This window comes from Polyergus mexicanus, unplaced genomic scaffold, assembly GCF_030449975.1.
Source record: "Polyergus mexicanus isolate NDT 795.1 unplaced genomic scaffold, iyPolMexi1.0 SCAF_37, whole genome shotgun sequence".
Taxonomy (NCBI): Eukaryota; Metazoa; Arthropoda; class Insecta; order Hymenoptera; family Formicidae; genus Polyergus; species Polyergus mexicanus.
Window position 1 is genome coordinate 121031 of NW_027223357.1, and position 18976 is coordinate 140006.

Below are 18976 nucleotides of genomic sequence, written 5' to 3' on the forward strand. Positions count from 1 at the left end.
AATATAAATTTAAATCTTGCTATAACTGAAAACAGAAGTTAGAATCCTAATATAGCTTACAAGCAGCAACAACTATAAATACAAATATATAATTTATGATAACTTTAGGAATGAGTCTGTATCTCATACAAGTTACTATGAAATCTCATGTTTTGGTTAAATATATATATGTAAACAGGTTCTTATAGAAAATAGATTTCATCATTTTAATACATCGTCTTATACCAGAGATTTAAATTTATATAATTTTAATAAGTTAAAAGGTTATGAGAGAATAAATAGTGTTTATGATATTATAATACACTATTTCAATTGTAAGTCTGCAGTATTCAAACTACATCTTTTATATCGACAAATTAGTTTTTTATACGTACAAAGTATTCAGGATGAGGGATAGAGAGAGTGTCCCGAAATATTATAATTTTATTATAATCTCATGTATATCAAACAATTGTTATATTGTACATAATGTATAATGTAGTAGTGTATACCTAATACGAATTTTATTAGATATTATAAGTTTTATATTTTGTAATAAATTATGTCATGTTTAAACGTAAAAATTTCTTGTATGTTTGTATGTATTGATAAAAATATTAATATGTTTCAGATCAAATGAAATATATATGTATATGTGAATCTAGATTTTAAAGATTTAATTTAATTATATACAAGCCGAAATCATAATCTCTTTCTAAAAACATGATTTGTCTTTTATAAATTATATAATGATTATAAAGATTCTTTGAATTATAGCGACAATTAACTTATCATAGTCTAGTCTAGTCTTGTTGATATAATATTAACGAAAAAAGATAATTAATAAAATTAAAATGTTTGAAATATTGCAAAACTTAAAATTTTAATTTGTATTTCTTCTTATAATTATGTTCGCCTGATATTTTACTCATATTTGAGACCTTAAATTTTTGCGGTTTGAATTTTAATTTCAAATTCATATAAAAAAATTATCTATATTAAAAGACGATACAAATGAAAGAAAGTATATAATACAAAAATTTACAAATATCTAGATATGCAACTAGTTATATGAAATCTGATTTGTCAATTCTGGACATGCACATTCTATTGGTTAGAAATTTCACTCATACACATATCTTTCTTTACTACTGAAAGTCTGTGACAAAGCTATAGCTTTGGTACTTTTACCCTATAAAAATCTTGCAGCGCGCAAGCGCGGGCATAACGCTATACTTTACATATCGTGAACCGTGATGCGATTTATACAGTGCAGTGTTAAGTTCGGTTCAATTCATATCCAAGTTGTACTGACATTTACGAACTTGTAGCGGAGTATCCATATTCATCTCAAATCATCGAGAATCAGTTAGCTAAATCATGAAGTATATTCTGGTGACCGGCGGTGTGATCAGCGGCGTGGGCAAGGGTGTCATCGCCAGCTCGTTCGGCACTATCCTCAAACACTGTAACATTCGCGTGACATCCATCAAGATTGATCCTTATATCAATATCGATGCCGGGACGTTCTCGCCCTACGAGCACGGTGAGCGCGATATTAATTTCTGCACATCATTGTGCCATAATATTTGAAAAAACAGCGGTTTTTTCGTTAGCATGTTCGACATCAATCGGTATAAAATTGAGTTCAATTTCCTGTGCTATTGATACGGGACTTTATTGCGATCGCAGCAGTTGCACGTTATTGCGTAAAGATCGCTTCTTCCGTGATTCTAGCTCCTGATTTCTCGTTTCTTAACATTACAGAAATTTTTTTTTCATTTGAATATAATTTATAAAGGGTTATACACACACACACACACGCACACACACACACACACACACACATATATATATATATATATATATATACACATGTGTGTTGCGCGAGGTTTAATTCAAATCGTCTTGCCGATATTTCTATCTCTGTTTTCTGTCTATTTTTTGATTATCGATAGAAAAGAAATAAATTACAAAATTTTTTATCTGAATAAACCATACAGTTGTGTGATAAAATTGAATAAAAATCGCTAAATTAAATTCCACGATAAGTGAGTGCCTTTATGGCGGTAAAATTTTCAGCCATGTGCTTACGCCATTTTGCATGCTGCCGCCACGCTATTTAATAATTAATTAAGATTTATCGAATGAGGTCAGATGAATTTTTATAGCTATATAAAATATATATGTACACAAATAAAATTAATTACGCATATATATATATATATATATATGTATATATTGTATATAGTGCAATAATAGAAGAATATTCATTTTAAGCCCCAAGTTAATTTATTTTTCTACGCAAATATTCTACACTATACGAATCCATCTGAATATGTTTTTAGGCATCTTCCGGTTCTATACATGCATTTCCTACATTCAAAAAAATGTAGATAGAAAATGTAGAGCTGGAGAGAAAAAGCACAATAAAAAAAGTAACATTAAAATTGATGTTAAAATTGATGTATGTCTTATTTTTAAAAATTATATAATTATATTATATATTATTAATAAAATTAAAGTAATATAATAACATTTTTAACATTTTTTATAAAATTATATATGATTAAATTAATTGCATATAGGATCAAATTAGTACTAAATTATTTCTCATATAGTTTCAACTATTATACAGATAAAGTTTAATAATATATCTGAAACAATTAACTGTGATTGAACAATTAAAAATTATTATTGATCAACAAATTATTTTAATTATTAGAGTATAGTAATTGTTATATAAATATGTTTGCATAATTTCATTCATCCTTTAGAAATGGTTTCTAATGTCCAATGAAGCTTGATGCTTATCACCACATTCCATTGTTCAGTCAAGTAAGCGGTAAAAACATTCCTCGAAGGGAAACATCTTATGTTACTGGGTTTTTATAGACACATCCGCTGTCAGTTTTTTAATTTTGCTTATGTTACTTACTGGAAAGTTTCTGTTTACTCTGTACAACAGGAGAAGTTTATGTACTCGATGATGGTGGTGAAGTGGATCTTGATTTGGGCAATTACGAGCGTTTTCTGGATATCACTCTTCATAAGGACAATAATATAACAACGGGAAAAATTTATCAACATGTTATTACAAAAGAGAGACACGGAGATTATCTAGGAAAAACAGTACAAGGTATATCTCTATTTATATAATATCGCATATTTATATATAAGAAAGAGAAAGAGAGAGAAAAACACAATTTTTGCACAAATTAATAAAGATTGATATTTTTTAGTTGTACCTCACATCACTGATGCTATTCAGGAGTGGGTGGAAAGAGTTGCGAATCAGTCTGTAACAGAAGATGGAGCTAAACCAGAGGTATTGCTAATAATATGAATTATTATAATATATAATGTTACATAATTCCATAAGATATGTAAAAATATTAATTTACATAATATTCTTTATATATTTGTGATATATAATTCTAATTACATAATTTATTAATAATGCTTTACAGGTTTGCATAGTGGAATTAGGTGGCACAATAGGCGACATAGAGGGGATGCCGTTTGTAGAAGCATTTAGGCAATTTCAATTTAGAGTGAAGAAAGAAAACTTCTGTGTTGCCTATGTGTCTTTAGTGCCGCAGGTAACTGCGTTACATGCCTACAATCTTTACACACAGGTTACATTCTCGTTTACATATCTCTTCTATATTTTATGTGCATACAATAATAAATGCATAATTAATTTTTGTGAAACTCCCTAAACGTTTTTGTGAAGATAATTTCTGAGTAATTATTGAGATATAAAATACTTTTTAGCCAAAATCAACGGGTGAACCCAAGACGAAACCAACGCAATCTAGTGTGAGGGAGTTACGTGGATTAGGTTTATCACCCGATCTAATAGTTTGTAGATCGGAAACGCCTATTGGCAATTCTGCCAAAGAAAAAATTTCAAATTTCTGTCATGTCGCTCCAGAGCAGGTAATTATCATAAATATTTTTAATGAAGAAATAAACTGTATCGTAATTGATTAATTAAAATTGTTAATGTTTGAAAGTAAGTAATTAATTGATATCAACATTAAGTGACATCAAATATTTTGATCAGGTTATCACTATTCACGACTTAACATCCATATATCGAGTACCACTTCTTATGGAATATCAAGGCGTTATAGAGTTTCTCAATGATCGATTGCAACTGAATATCGGAATACCGCGTCCGCGTTTCTTCATGCGAAAATGGCGAGATTTAGCTGATCGCGTGGATCATTTGCGGAAAGATGTTAACATCGCTCTAGTGGGCAAATATACAAAACTCGAGGATTCCTACGCTTCTGTTACAAAAGCGTTGCAACATGCTGCCATTGAGGCCGGTTATAAATTGAAATTGACGGTACTGTGTCGTAATTATTTGAAATATATATAATTTTATACATATTACATAATCATATTGTACTATTATTTTTTGAATGATTATGCAATAATATTATTGCAGTTTATTGAAGCTGCTAATCTAGAGCAGATTACATTAATGGAAAATCCAGTCTTGTATCATGAGGCTTGGCAACAGCTTTGTAAAAGCAGGTAAATATTTCAATATATTTTTATGGTTCTGTACTTCTCTTATATCCATAATTTTTAATGAAGATACATTTGTTGTGTTTAGTGGCATTATTGTACCAGGTGGCTTCGGTAAAAGAGGATTGGAAGGAAAGATGGAGGCCTGTCGATGGTGTAGAACAAACAACAAACCGTTTCTCGGCATCTGTCTGGGTCTACAAGCGGCAGTCATTGAATTCGCGCGAAACGTATTGAATCTCCAATCGGCGAACTCTACAGAAATTGATCCACATACTAGTAGTCCTGTGGTAATAGACATGCCAGAGCACAATCAGGGAATTATGGGGGGAACTATGAGGCTTGGCAAAAGACAAACGCGTTTCTGTAACAATAATTCTGTCCTAAGTAAGTACCAGAATCCATGTTTCAACTTGAGATCAATTTTCTTTTTTCAATGCCACAATATATGATATATTCTTAATATATATATATATATATATATTATTTTATTTTTATATTTTTCTGTACAGAGAAATTGTATGACAATAAAGATGTCATAGAAGAAAGACATAGGCATAGATATGAAATAAATCCGGATTATGTTCCAGATTTAGAAGCAGCTGGTTTAAAATTTGTAGGTGAGTTATATTGCATTTTTTCACACACAATAAAGTTATAGTTTTGGTAAATATAATAGACAATCTTAATTATACATAATTGAGATAATACAATATATATATATATATATATATATATATATATATATATATATATATACTCTATATAGTCTAACATTTTGTTTAATAGGTCGTGATGACGATGAAAATATACGAATGGAAATCGCCGAATTGGAAGGACATAGTTATTATGTAGCTACGCAGTTTCATCCTGAGTATCTATCAAGGCCTTTAAAACCCTCACCGCCGTTCCTCGGTTTAATTTTAGCCAGTGTAGACAAACTGAAGTATTATGTAGCACGAGGATGTAAATTTTCACCTCGCCAACAGAGCGATAATGAATCAGGTAATAATGAAATAACTAGAAAAAGATATATAAAAAAATAAAAATTTATATTAAATTAACGTAATTAGTATAATTAATATATATTAATATAATTGCGCGCACACACATATATGCAAAATGTATGTTTAATGTAAAAATTAGACATAATTTCAATTTGCATGCAAATTTCTCCAACTTACTCATTTGTCATGTTGATTGTTACAGACGATGACTACATGTTGGAGAAAGTGTCAAAATTGCAGTTGTCTAGTAATGCAAGTAGAAGTGGTAGTAATATTACAGAACTCAATGATACTTTGCATTGAGTGAAATTTTATTATCGCAAATTTATTTTGTATCATTCCATTTTCCTATAATCTGATCCACATGTCTTTCTCTAGTCTTACATAATTCATGATTAAAAATTGAAACATAATAAATACATGAATATGTGATAAGTATATATTTGTACAATATATATATATATATATATTAATAATATAAATTTAAATCTTGCTATAACTGAAAACAGAAGTTAGAATCCTAATATAGCTTACAAGCAGCAACAACTATAAATACAAATATATAATTTATGATAACTTTAGGAATGAGTCTGTATCTCATATAAGTTACTATGAAATCTCATGTTTTGGTTAAATATATATATGTAAACAGGTTCTTATAGAAAATAGATTTCATCATTTTAATACATCGTCTTATACCAGAGATTTAAATTTATATAATTTTAATAAGTTAAAATGTTATGAGGGAATAAATAGTGTTTATGATATTATAATACACTATTTCAATTGTAAGTCTGCAGTATTCAAACTACATTTTTTATATCGACAAACTAATTTTTTATACGTACAAAGTATTCAGGATGAGGGATAGAGAGAGTGTCCCGAAATATTATAATTTTATTATAATCTCATGTATATCAAACAATTGTTATATTGTACATAATGTATAATGTAGTAGTGTATACCTAATACGAATTTTATTAGATATTATAAGTTTTATATTTTGTAATAAATTATGTCATGTTTAAACGTAAAAATTTCTTGTATGTTTGTATGTATTGATAAAAATATTAATATGTTTCAGATCAAATGAAATATATATGTATATGTGAATCTAGATTTTAAAGATTTAATTTAATTATATACAAGCCGAAATCATAATCTCTTTCTAAAAACATGATTTGTCTTTTATAAATTATATAATGATTATAAAGATTCTTTGAATTATAGCGACAATTAACTTATCATAGTCTAGTCTAGTCTTGTTGATATAATATTAACGAAAAAAGATAATTAATAAAATTAAAATGTTTGAAATATTGCAAAACTTAAAATTTTAATTTGTATTTCTTCTTATAATTATGTTCGCCTGATATTTTACTCATATTTGAGACCTTAAATTTTTGCGGTTTGAATTTTAATTTCAAATTCATATAAAAAAATTATCTATATTAAAAGACGATACAAATGAAAGAAAGTATATAATACAAAAATTTACAAATATCTAGATATGCAACTAGTTATATGAAATCTGATTTGTCAATTCTGGACATGCACATTCTATTGGTTAGAAATTTCACTCATACACATATCTTTCTTTACTACTGAAAGTCTGTGACAAAGCTATAGCTTTGGTACTTTTACCCTATAAAAATCTTGCAGCGCGCAAGCGCGGGCATAACGCTATACTTTACATATCGTGAACCGTGATGCGATTTATACAGTGCAGTGTTAAGTTCGGTTCAATTCATATCCAAGTTGTACTGACATTTACGAACTTGTAGCGGAGTATCCATATTCATCTCAAATCATCGAGAATCAGTTAGCTAAATCATGAAGTATATTCTGGTGACCGGCGGTGTGATCAGCGGCGTGGGCAAGGGTGTCATCGCCAGCTCGTTCGGCACTATCCTCAAACACTGTAACATTCGCGTGACATCCATCAAGATTGATCCTTATATCAATATCGATGCCGGGACGTTCTCGCCCTACGAGCACGGTGAGCGCGATATTAATTTCTGCACATCATTGTGCCATAATATTTGAAAAAACAGCGGTTTTTTCGTTAGCATGTTCGACATCAATCGGTATAAAATTGAGTTCAATTTCCTGTGCTATTGATACGGGACTTTATTGCGATCGCAGCAGTTGCACGTTATTGCGTAAAGATCGCTTCTTCCGTGATTCTAGCTCCTGATTTCTCGTTTCTTAACATTACAGAAATTTTTTTTTCATTTGAATATAATTTATAAAGGGTTATACACACACACACACACGCACACACACACACACACACACATATATATATATATATATATATATATATACACATGTGTGTTGCGCGAGGTTTAATTCAAATCGTCTTGCCGATATTTCTATCTCTGTTTTCTGTCTATTTTTTGATTATCGATAGAAAAGAAATAAATTACAAAATTTTTTATCTGAATAAACCATACAGTTGTGTGATAAAATTGAATAAAAATCGCTAAATTAAATTCCACGATAAGTGAGTGCCTTTATGGCGGTAAAATTTTCAGCCATGTGCTTACGCCATTTTGCATGCTGCCGCCACGCTATTTAATAATTAATTAAGATTTATCGAATGAGGTCAGATGAATTTTTATAGCTATATAAAATATATATGTACACAAATAAAATTAATTACGCATATATATATATATATATATATGTATATATTGTATATAGTGCAATAATAGAAGAATATTCATTTTAAGCCCCAAGTTAATTTATTTTTCTACGCAAATATTCTACACTATACGAATCCATCTGAATATGTTTTTAGGCATCTTCCGGTTCTATACATGCATTTCCTACATTCAAAAAAATGTAGATAGAAAATGTAGAGCTGGAGAGAAAAAGCACAATAAAAAAAGTAACATTAAAATTGATGTTAAAATTGATGTATGTCTTATTTTTAAAAATTATATAATTATATTATATATTATTAATAAAATTAAAGTAATATAATAACATTTTTAACATTTTTTATAAAATTATATATGATTAAATTAATTGCATATAGGATCAAATTAGTACTAAATTATTTCTCATATAGTTTCAACTATTATACAGATAAAGTTTAATAATATATCTGAAACAATTAACTGTGATTGAACAATTAAAAATTATTATTGATCAACAAATTATTTTAATTATTAGAGTATAGTAATTGTTATATAAATATGTTTGCATAATTTCATTCATCCTTTAGAAATGGTTTCTAATGTCCAATGAAGCTTGATGCTTATCACCACATTCCATTGTTCAGTCAAGTAAGCGGTAAAAACATTCCTCGAAGGGAAACATCTTATGTTACTGGGTTTTTATAGACACATCCGCTGTCAGTTTTTTAATTTTGCTTATGTTACTTACTGGAAAGTTTCTGTTTACTCTGTACAACAGGAGAAGTTTATGTACTCGATGATGGTGGTGAAGTGGATCTTGATTTGGGCAATTACGAGCGTTTTCTGGATATCACTCTTCATAAGGACAATAATATAACAACGGGAAAAATTTATCAACATGTTATTACAAAAGAGAGACACGGAGATTATCTAGGAAAAACAGTACAAGGTATATCTCTATTTATATAATATCGCATATTTATATATAAGAAAGAGAAAGAGAGAGAAAAACACAATTTTTGCACAAATTAATAAAGATTGATATTATTTTTTAGTTGTACCTCACATCACTGATGCTATTCAGGAGTGGGTGGAAAGAGTTGCGAATCAGTCTGTAACAGAAGATGGAGCTAAACCAGAGGTATTGCTAATAATATGAATTATTATAATATATAATGTTACATAATTCCATAAGATATGTAAAAATATTAATTTACATAATATTCTTTATATATTTGTGATATATAATTCTAATTACATAATTTATTAATAATGCTTTACAGGTTTGCATAGTGGAATTAGGTGGCACAATAGGCGACATAGAGGGGATGCCGTTTGTAGAAGCATTTAGGCAATTTCAATTTAGAGTGAAGAAAGAAAACTTCTGTGTTGCCCATGTGTCTTTAGTGCCGCAGGTAACTGCGTTACATGCCTACAATCTTTACACACAGGTTACATTCTCGTTTACATATCTCTTCTATATTTTATGTGCATACAATAATAAATGCATAATTAATTTTTGTGAAACTCCCTAAACGTTTTTGTGAAGATAATTTCTGAGTAATTATTGAGATATAAAATACTTTTTAGCCAAAATCAACGGGTGAACCCAAGACGAAACCAACGCAATCTAGTGTGAGGGAGTTACGTGGATTAGGTTTATCACCCGATCTAATAGTTTGTAGATCGGAAACGCCTATTGGCAATTCTGCCAAAGAAAAAATTTCAAATTTCTGTCATGTCGCTCCAGAGCAGGTAATTATCATAAATATTTTTAATGAAGAAATAAACTGTATCGTAATTGATTAATTAAAATTGTTAATGTTTGAAAGTAAGTAATTAATTGATATCAACATTAAGTGACATCAAATATTTTGATCAGGTTATCACTATTCACGACTTAACATCCATATATCGAGTACCACTTCTTATGGAATATCAAGGCGTTATAGAGTTTCTCAATGATCGATTGCAACTGAATATCGGAATACCGCGTCCGCGTTTCTTCATGCGAAAATGGCGAGATTTAGCTGATCGCGTGGATCATTTGCGGAAAGATGTTAACATCGCTCTAGTGGGCAAATATACAAAACTCGAGGATTCCTACGCTTCTGTTACAAAAGCGTTGCAACATGCTGCCATTGAGGCCGGTTATAAATTGAAATTGACGGTACTGTGTCGTAATTATTTGAAATATATATAATTTTATACATATTACATAATCATATTGTACTATTATTTTTTGAATGATTATGCAATAATATTATTGCAGTTTATTGAAGCTGCTAATCTAGAGCAGATTACATTAATGGAAAATCCAGTCTTGTATCATGAGGCTTGGCAACAGCTTTGTAAAAGCAGGTAAATATTTCAATATATTTTTATGGTTCTGTACTTCTCTTATATCCATAATTTTTAATGAAGATACATTTGTTGTGTTTAGTGGCATTATTGTACCAGGTGGCTTCGGTAAAAGAGGATTGGAAGGAAAGATGGAGGCCTGTCGATGGTGTAGAACAAACAACAAACCGTTTCTCGGCATCTGTCTGGGTCTACAAGCGGCAGTCATTGAATTCGCGCGAAACGTATTGAATCTCCAATCGGCGAACTCTACAGAAATTGATCCACATACTAGTAGTCCTGTGGTAATAGACATGCCAGAGCACAATCAGGGAATTATGGGGGGAACTATGAGGCTTGGCAAAAGACAAACGCGTTTCTGTAACAATAATTCTGTCCTAAGTAAGTACCAGAATCCATGTTTTAACTTGAGATCAATTTTCTTTTTTCAATGCCACAATATATGATATATTCTTAATATATATATATATATATATATTATTTTATTTTTATATTTTTCTGTACAGAGAAATTGTATGACAATAAAGATGTCATAGAAGAAAGACATAGGCATAGATATGAAATAAATCCGGATTATGTTCCAGATTTAGAAGCAGCTGGTTTAAAATTTGTAGGTGAGTTATATTGCATTTTTTCACACACAATAAAGTTATAGTTTTGGTAAATATAATAGACAATCTTAATTATACATAATTGAGATAATATAATATATATATATATATATATATATATACTCTATATAGTCTAACATTTTGTTTAATAGGTCGTGATGACGATGAAAATATACGAATGGAAATCGCCGAATTGGAAGGACATAGTTATTATGTAGCTACGCAGTTTCATCCTGAGTATCTATCAAGGCCTTTAAAACCCTCACCGCCGTTCCTCGGTTTAATTTTAGCCAGTGTAGACAAACTGAAGTATTATGTAGCACGAGGATGTAAATTTTCACCTCGCCAACAGAGCGATAATGAATCAGGTAATAATGAAATAACTAGAAAAAGATATATAAAAAAATAAAAATTTATATTAAATTAACGTAATTAGTATAATTAATATATATTAATATAATTGCGCGCACACACATATATGCAAAATGTATGTTTAATGTAAAAATTAGACATAATTTCAATTTGCATGCAAATTTCTCCAACTTACTCATTTGTCATGTTGATTGTTACAGACGATGACTACATGTTGGAGAAAGTGTCAAAATTGCAGTTGTCTAGTAATGCAAGTAGAAGTGGTAGTAATATTACAGAACTCAATGATACTTTGCATTGAGTGAAATTTTATTATCGCAAATTTATTTTGTATCATTCCATTTTCCTATAATCTGATCCACATGTCTTTCTCTAGTCTTACATAATTCATGATTAAAAATTGAAACATAATAAATACATGAATATGTGATAAGTATATATTTGTACAATATATATATATATATATATTAATAATATAAATTTAAATCTTGCTATAACTGAAAACAGAAGTTAGAATCCTAATATAGCTTACAAGCAGCAACAACTATAAATACAAATATATAATTTATGATAACTTTAGGAATGAGTCTGTATCTCATATAAGTTACTATGAAATCTCATGTTTTGGTTAAATATATATATGTAAACAGGTTCTTATAGAAAATAGATTTCATCATTTTAATACATCGTCTTATACCAGAGATTTAAATTTATATAATTTTAATAAGTTAAAATGTTATGAGGGAATAAATAGTGTTTATGATATTATAATACACTATTTCAATTGTAAGTCTGCAGTATTCAAACTACATTTTTTATATCGACAAACTAATTTTTTATACGTACAAAGTATTCAGGATGAGGGATAGAGAGAGTGTCCCGAAATATTATAATTTTATTATAATCTCATGTATATCAAACAATTGTTATATTGTACATAATGTATAATGTAGTAGTGTATACCTAATACGAATTTTATTAGATATTATAAGTTTTATATTTTGTAATAAATTATGTCATGTTTAAACGTAAAAATTTCTTGTATGTTTGTATGTATTGATAAAAATATTAATATGTTTCAGATCAAATGAAATATATATGTATATGTGAATCTAGATTTTAAAGATTTAATTTAATTATATACAAGCCGAAATCATAATCTCTTTCTAAAAACATGATTTGTCTTTTATAAATTATATAATGATTATAAAGATTCTTTGAATTATAGCGACAATTAACTTATCATAGTCTAGTCTAGTCTTGTTGATATAATATTAACGAAAAAAGATAATTAATAAAATTAAAATGTTTGAAATATTGCAAAACTTAAAATTTTAATTTGTATTTCTTCTTATAATTATGTTCGCCTGATATTTTACTCATATTTGAGACCTTAAATTTTTGCGGTTTGAATTTTAATTTCAAATTCATATAAAAAAATTATCTATATTAAAAGACGATACAAATGAAAGAAAGTATATAATACAAAAATTTACAAATATCTAGATATGCAACTAGTTATATGAAATCTGATTTGTCAATTCTGGACATGCACATTCTATTGGTTAGAAATTTCACTCATACACATATCTTTCTTTACTACTGAAAGTCTGTGACAAAGCTATAGCTTTGGTACTTTTACCCTATAAAAATCTTGCAGCGCGCAAGCGCGGGCATAACGCTATACTTTACATATCGTGAACCGTGATGCGATTTATACAGTGCAGTGTTAAGTTCGGTTCAATTCATATCCAAGTTGTACTGACATTTACGAACTTGTAGCGGAGTATCCATATTCATCTCAAATCATCGAGAATCAGTTAGCTAAATCATGAAGTATATTCTGGTGACCGGCGGTGTGATCAGCGGCGTGGGCAAGGGTGTCATCGCCAGCTCGTTCGGCACTATCCTCAAACACTGTAACATTCGCGTGACATCCATCAAGATTGATCCTTATATCAATATCGATGCCGGGACGTTCTCGCCCTACGAGCACGGTGAGCGCGATATTAATTTCTGCACATCATTGTGCCATAATATTTGAAAAAACAGCGGTTTTTTCGTTAGCATGTTCGACATCAATCGGTATAAAATTGAGTTCAATTTCCTGTGCTATTGATACGGGACTTTATTGCGATCGCAGCAGTTGCACGTTATTGCGTAAAGATCGCTTCTTCCGTGATTCTAGCTCCTGATTTCTCGTTTCTTAACATTACAGAAATTTTTTTTTCATTTGAATATAATTTATAAAGGGTTATACACACACACACACACGCACACACACACACACACACACACATATATATATATATATATATATACACATGTGTGTTGCGCGAGGTTTAATTCAAATCGTCTTGCCGATATTTCTATCTCTGTTTTCTGTCTATTTTTTGATTATCGATAGAAAAGAAATAAATTACAAAATTTTTTATCTGAATAAACCATACAGTTGTGTGATAAAATTGAATAAAAATCGCTAAATTAAATTCCACGATAAGTGAGTGCCTTTATGGCGGTAAAATTTTCAGCCATGTGCTTACGCCATTTTGCATGCTGCCGCCACGCTATTTAATAATTAATTAAGATTTATCGAATGAGGTCAGATGAATTTTTATAGCTATATAAAATATATATGTACACAAATAAAATTAATTACGCATATATATATATATATATATATATATATATATATATATATATATATATATATGTATATATTGTATATAGTGCAATAATAGAAGAATATTCATTTTAAGCCCCAAGTTAATTTATTTTTCTACGCAAATATTCTACACTATACGAATCCATCTGAATATGTTTTTAGGCATCTTCCGGTTCTATACATGCATTTCCTACATTCAAAAAAATGTAGATAGAAAATGTAGAGCTGGAGAGAAAAAGCACAATAAAAAAAGTAACATTAAAATTGATGTTAAAATTGATGTATGTCTTATTTTTAAAAATTATATAATTATATTATATATTATTAATAAAATTAAAGTAATATAATAACATTTTTAACATTTTTTATAAAATTATATATGATTAAATTAATTGCATATAGGATCAAATTAGTACTAAATTATTTCTCATATAGTTTCAACTATTATACAGATAAAGTTTAATAATATATCTGAAACAATTAACTGTGATTGAACAATTAAAAATTATTATTGATCAACAAATTATTTTAATTATTAGAGTATAGTAATTGTTATATAAATATGTTTGCATAATTTCATTCATCCTTTAGAAATGGTTTCTAATGTCCAATGAAGCTTGATGCTTATCACCACATTCCATTGTTCAGTCAAGTAAGCGGTAAAAACATTCCTCGAAGGGAAACATCTTATGTTACTGGGTTTTTATAGACACATCCGCTGTCAGTTTTTTAATTTTGCTTATGTTACTTACTGGAAAGTTTCTGTTTACTCTGTACAACAGGAGAAGTTTATGTACTCGATGATGGTGGTGAAGTGGATCTTGATTTGGGCAATTACGAGCGTTTTCTGGATATCACTCTTCATAAGGACAATAATATAACAACGGGAAAAATTTATCAACATGTTATTACAAAAGAGAGACACGGAGATTATCTAGGAAAAACAGTACAAGGTATATCTCTATTTATATAATATCGCATATTTATATATAAGAAAGAGAAAGAGAGAGAAAAACACAATTTTTGCACAAATTAATAAAGATTGATATTATTTTTTAGTTGTACCTCACATCACTGATGCTATTCAGGAGTGGGTGGAAAGAGTTGCGAATCAGTCTGTAACAGAAGATGGAGCTAAACCAGAGGTATTGCTAATAATATGAATTATTATAATATATAATGTTACATAATTCCATAAGATATGTAAAAATATTAATTTACATAATATTCTTTATATATTTGTGATATATAATTCTAATTACATAATTTATTAATAATGCTTTACAGGTTTGCATAGTGGAATTAGGTGGCACAATAGGCGACATAGAGGGGATGCCGTTTGTAGAAGCATTTAGGCAATTTCAATTTAGAGTGAAGAAAGAAAACTTCTGTGTTGCCCATGTGTCTTTAGTGCCGCAGGTAACTGCGTTACATGCCTACAATCTTTACACACAGGTTACATTCTCGTTTACATATCTCTTCTATATTTTATGTGCACCCAGTAAGCAATTTGATAACAAATTGTTGCCAAATTGGCATCAAATTCGCTCAAAACTTGGTAACAAATCCAGTGCCATCTGTGTCCGCATTAAGCTTGTGTTTTGATGACAAAGCTTGTTGACATAACCTGACAGCAAATTGACGGCAAAAACCGAGCAAAGCTTGACATGATTTGACGTCAAATTGATGGCAAAAATCGACCAAGATCTGCGCAAGACAATCTGATAGCAGATTGTCAGCAAAAACCGAACAAATTCTGCAGCTTTTGGCCATTCATATAAAAGTATATATTTAAATAGATTTAAAGCCTTAACCCTAAGTAACAAAATGATGATAAGTTTTGGTCATAAAATGACCATTAGATAATTAGACATTATATAAAATCATATATTAATATGTTAAAACATATAGGTAAATTCAAATAACTTAATTTATAAAATTAAAGATCTTTTTGGACAGAAATTGTTTGAATAAGTGAAAATCGAACAATTATCTGTCCGATTTGCCAAAAATCAATTCAATATCTGAATTTCCTGTATAAGAATTATGTCAAAAATTGAACTGATAGAAATATATATATTATAATATTATTAGGATTTTGTAGACTTTATATACACTCATGACAAGAATTTGAATACGGGTATAGATAATGAATAACGCGCCGCATAGCGATAAGCGACTGAACTATTTTATAATACTTTGTAATAAGCTGCAGATTTTGTTCGGTTTTTGCTGCCAATTTGCTATCAGATTGCGCACTCTAGATCCTGCTCAGTTTTTGCCGACAATCTGATGTCAGTCATGTCAGCAAGCTTTGCTCGGTTTCTGTCGCCAATTTGCTGTGCAGTTATGTTAGCAAGCTTTGCTTGATTCTTGGCGGCAATCTGCCAGCTTAATCGGTAATAACAACTCTTGTACCAAATTTGTAGCTTTTTTGCTGACAATAATTTGTAGCAAGCACTTGGCAATATCTGTTAGAACAGACCTGGCTGACTGGGCATACAATAATAAATGCATAATTAATTTTTGTGAAACTCCCTAAACGTTTTTGTGAAGATAATTTCTGAGTAATTATTGAGATATAAAATACTTTTTAGCCAAAATCAACGGGTGAACCCAAGACGAAACCAACGCAATCTAGTGTGAGGGAGTTACGTGGATTAGGTTTATCACCCGATCTAATAGTTTGTAGATCGGAAACGCCTATTGGCAATTCTGCCAAAGAAAAAATTTCAAATTTCTGTCATGTCGCTCCAGAGCAGGTAATTATCATAAATATTTTTAATGAAGAAATAAACTGTATCGTAATTGATTAATTAAAATTGTTAATGTTTGAAAGTAAGTAATTAATTGATATCAACATTAAGTGACATCAAATATTTTGATCAGGTTATCACTATTCACGACTTAACATCCATATATCGAGTACCACTTCTTATGGAATATCAAGGCGTTATAGAGTTTCTCAATGATCGATTGCAACTGAATATCGGAATACCGCGTCCGCGTTTCTTCATGCGAAAATGGCGAGATTTAGCTGATCGCGTGGATCATTTGCGGAAAGATGTTAACATCGCTCTAGTGGGCAAATATACAAAACTCGAGGATTCCTACGCTTCTGTTACAAAAGCGTTGCAACATGCTGCCATTGAGGCCGGTTATAAATTGAAATTGACGGTACTGTGTCGTAATTATTTGAAATATATATAATTTTATACATATTACATAATCATATTGTACTATTATTTTTTGAATGATTATGCAATAATATTATTGCAGTTTATTGAAGCTGCTAATCTAGAGCAAATTACATTAATGGAAAATCCAGTCTTGTATCATGAGGCTTGGCAACAGCTTTGTAAAAGCAGGTAAATATTTCAATATATTTTTATGGTTCTGTACTTCTCTTATATCCATAATTTTTAATGAAGATACATTTGTTGTGTTTAGTGGCATTATTGTACCAGGTGGCTTCGGTAAAAGAGGATTGGAAGGAAAGATGGAGGCCTGTCGATGGTGTAGAACAAACAACAAACCGTTTCTCGGCATCTGTCTGGGTCTACAAGCGGCAGTCATTGAATTCGCGCGAAACGTATTGAATCTCCAATCGGCGAACTCTACAGAAATTGATCCACATACTAGTAGTCCTGTGGTAATAGACATGCCAGAGCACAATCAGGGAATTATGGGGGGAACTATGAGGCTTGGCAAAAGACAAACGCGTTTCTGTAACAATAATTCTGTCCTAAGTAAGTACCAGAATCCATGTTTCAACTTGAGATCAATTTTCTTTTTTCAATGCCACAATATATGATATATTCTTAATATATATATATATATATATATATATTATTTTATTTTTATATTTTTCTGTACAGAGAAATTGTATGACAATAAAGATGTCATAGAAGAAAGACATAGGCATAGATATGAAATAAATCCGGATTATGTTCCAGATTTAGAAGCAGCTGGTTTAAAATTTGTAGGTGAGTTATATTGCATTTTTTCACACACAATAAAGTTATAGTTTTGGTAAATATAATAGACAATCTTAATTATACATAATTGAGATAATACAATATATATATATATATATATATATATATATATATATATACATATATATATATATATATATATATATACTCTATATAGTCTAACATTTTGTTTAATAGGTCGTGATGACGATGAAAATATACGAATGGAAATCGCCGAATTGGAAGGACATAGTTATTATGTAGCTACGCAGTTTCATCCTGAGTATCTATCAAGGCCTTTAAAACCCTCACCGCCGTTCCTCGGTTTAATTTTAGCCAGTGTAGACAAACTGAAGTATTATGTAGCACGAGGATGTAAATTTTCACCTCGCCAACAGAGCGATAATGAATCAGGTAATAATGAAATAACTAGAAAAAGATATATAAAAAAATAAAAATTTATATTAAATTAACGTAATTAGTATAATTAATATATATTAATATAATTGCGCGCACACACATATATGCAAAATGTATGTTTAATGTAAAAATTAGACATAATTTCAATTTGCATGCAAATTTCTCCAACTTACTCATTTGTCATGTTGATTGTTACAGACGATGACTACATGTTGGAGAAAGTGTCAAAATTGCAGTTGTCTAGTAATGCAAGTAGAAGTGGTAGTAATATTACAGAACTCAATGATACTTTGCATTGAGTGAAATTTTATTATCGCAAATTTATTTTGTATCATTCCATTTTCCTATAATCTGATCCACATGTCTTTCTCTAGTCTTACATAATTCATGATTAAAA

The 18976-nt window shown here is 29.6% G+C and overlaps 3 protein-coding genes across 3 annotated transcripts; all 3 read left to right on the top strand.

Annotated features, from left to right (window-relative positions):
* Positions 1-1359: 1359 nt before the first annotated feature.
* On the top strand, positions 1360-5831 carry LOC138943745 (CTP synthase 1-like). The gene is made up of 11 exons (XM_070314681.1): positions 1360-1525; positions 2948-3118; positions 3222-3307; positions 3450-3617; positions 3757-3921; positions 4049-4336; positions 4439-4527; positions 4610-4908; positions 5034-5141; positions 5311-5526; positions 5731-5831. The coding sequence occupies exons 1-11, from the start codon at positions 1360-1362 to the stop codon at positions 5829-5831; spliced, it is 1857 nt and encodes a 618-aa protein (XP_070170782.1).
* Positions 5832-7361: 1530 nt separating this feature from the next.
* LOC138943747 (CTP synthase 1-like) lies at positions 7362-11818 on the top strand. Its single transcript, XM_070314683.1, has 11 exons — positions 7362-7527; positions 8952-9122; positions 9229-9314; positions 9457-9624; positions 9764-9928; positions 10056-10343; positions 10446-10534; positions 10617-10915; positions 11041-11148; positions 11298-11513; positions 11718-11818. The coding sequence occupies exons 1-11, from the start codon at positions 7362-7364 to the stop codon at positions 11816-11818; spliced, it is 1857 nt and encodes a 618-aa protein (XP_070170784.1).
* Positions 11819-13348: 1530 nt separating this feature from the next.
* On the top strand, positions 13349-18878 carry LOC138943756 (CTP synthase 1-like). The gene is made up of 11 exons (XM_070314693.1): positions 13349-13514; positions 14965-15135; positions 15242-15327; positions 15470-15637; positions 16780-16944; positions 17072-17359; positions 17462-17550; positions 17633-17931; positions 18061-18168; positions 18358-18573; positions 18778-18878. The coding sequence occupies exons 1-11, from the start codon at positions 13349-13351 to the stop codon at positions 18876-18878; spliced, it is 1857 nt and encodes a 618-aa protein (XP_070170794.1).
* The last annotated feature ends 98 nt before the right edge of the window (positions 18879-18976 follow it).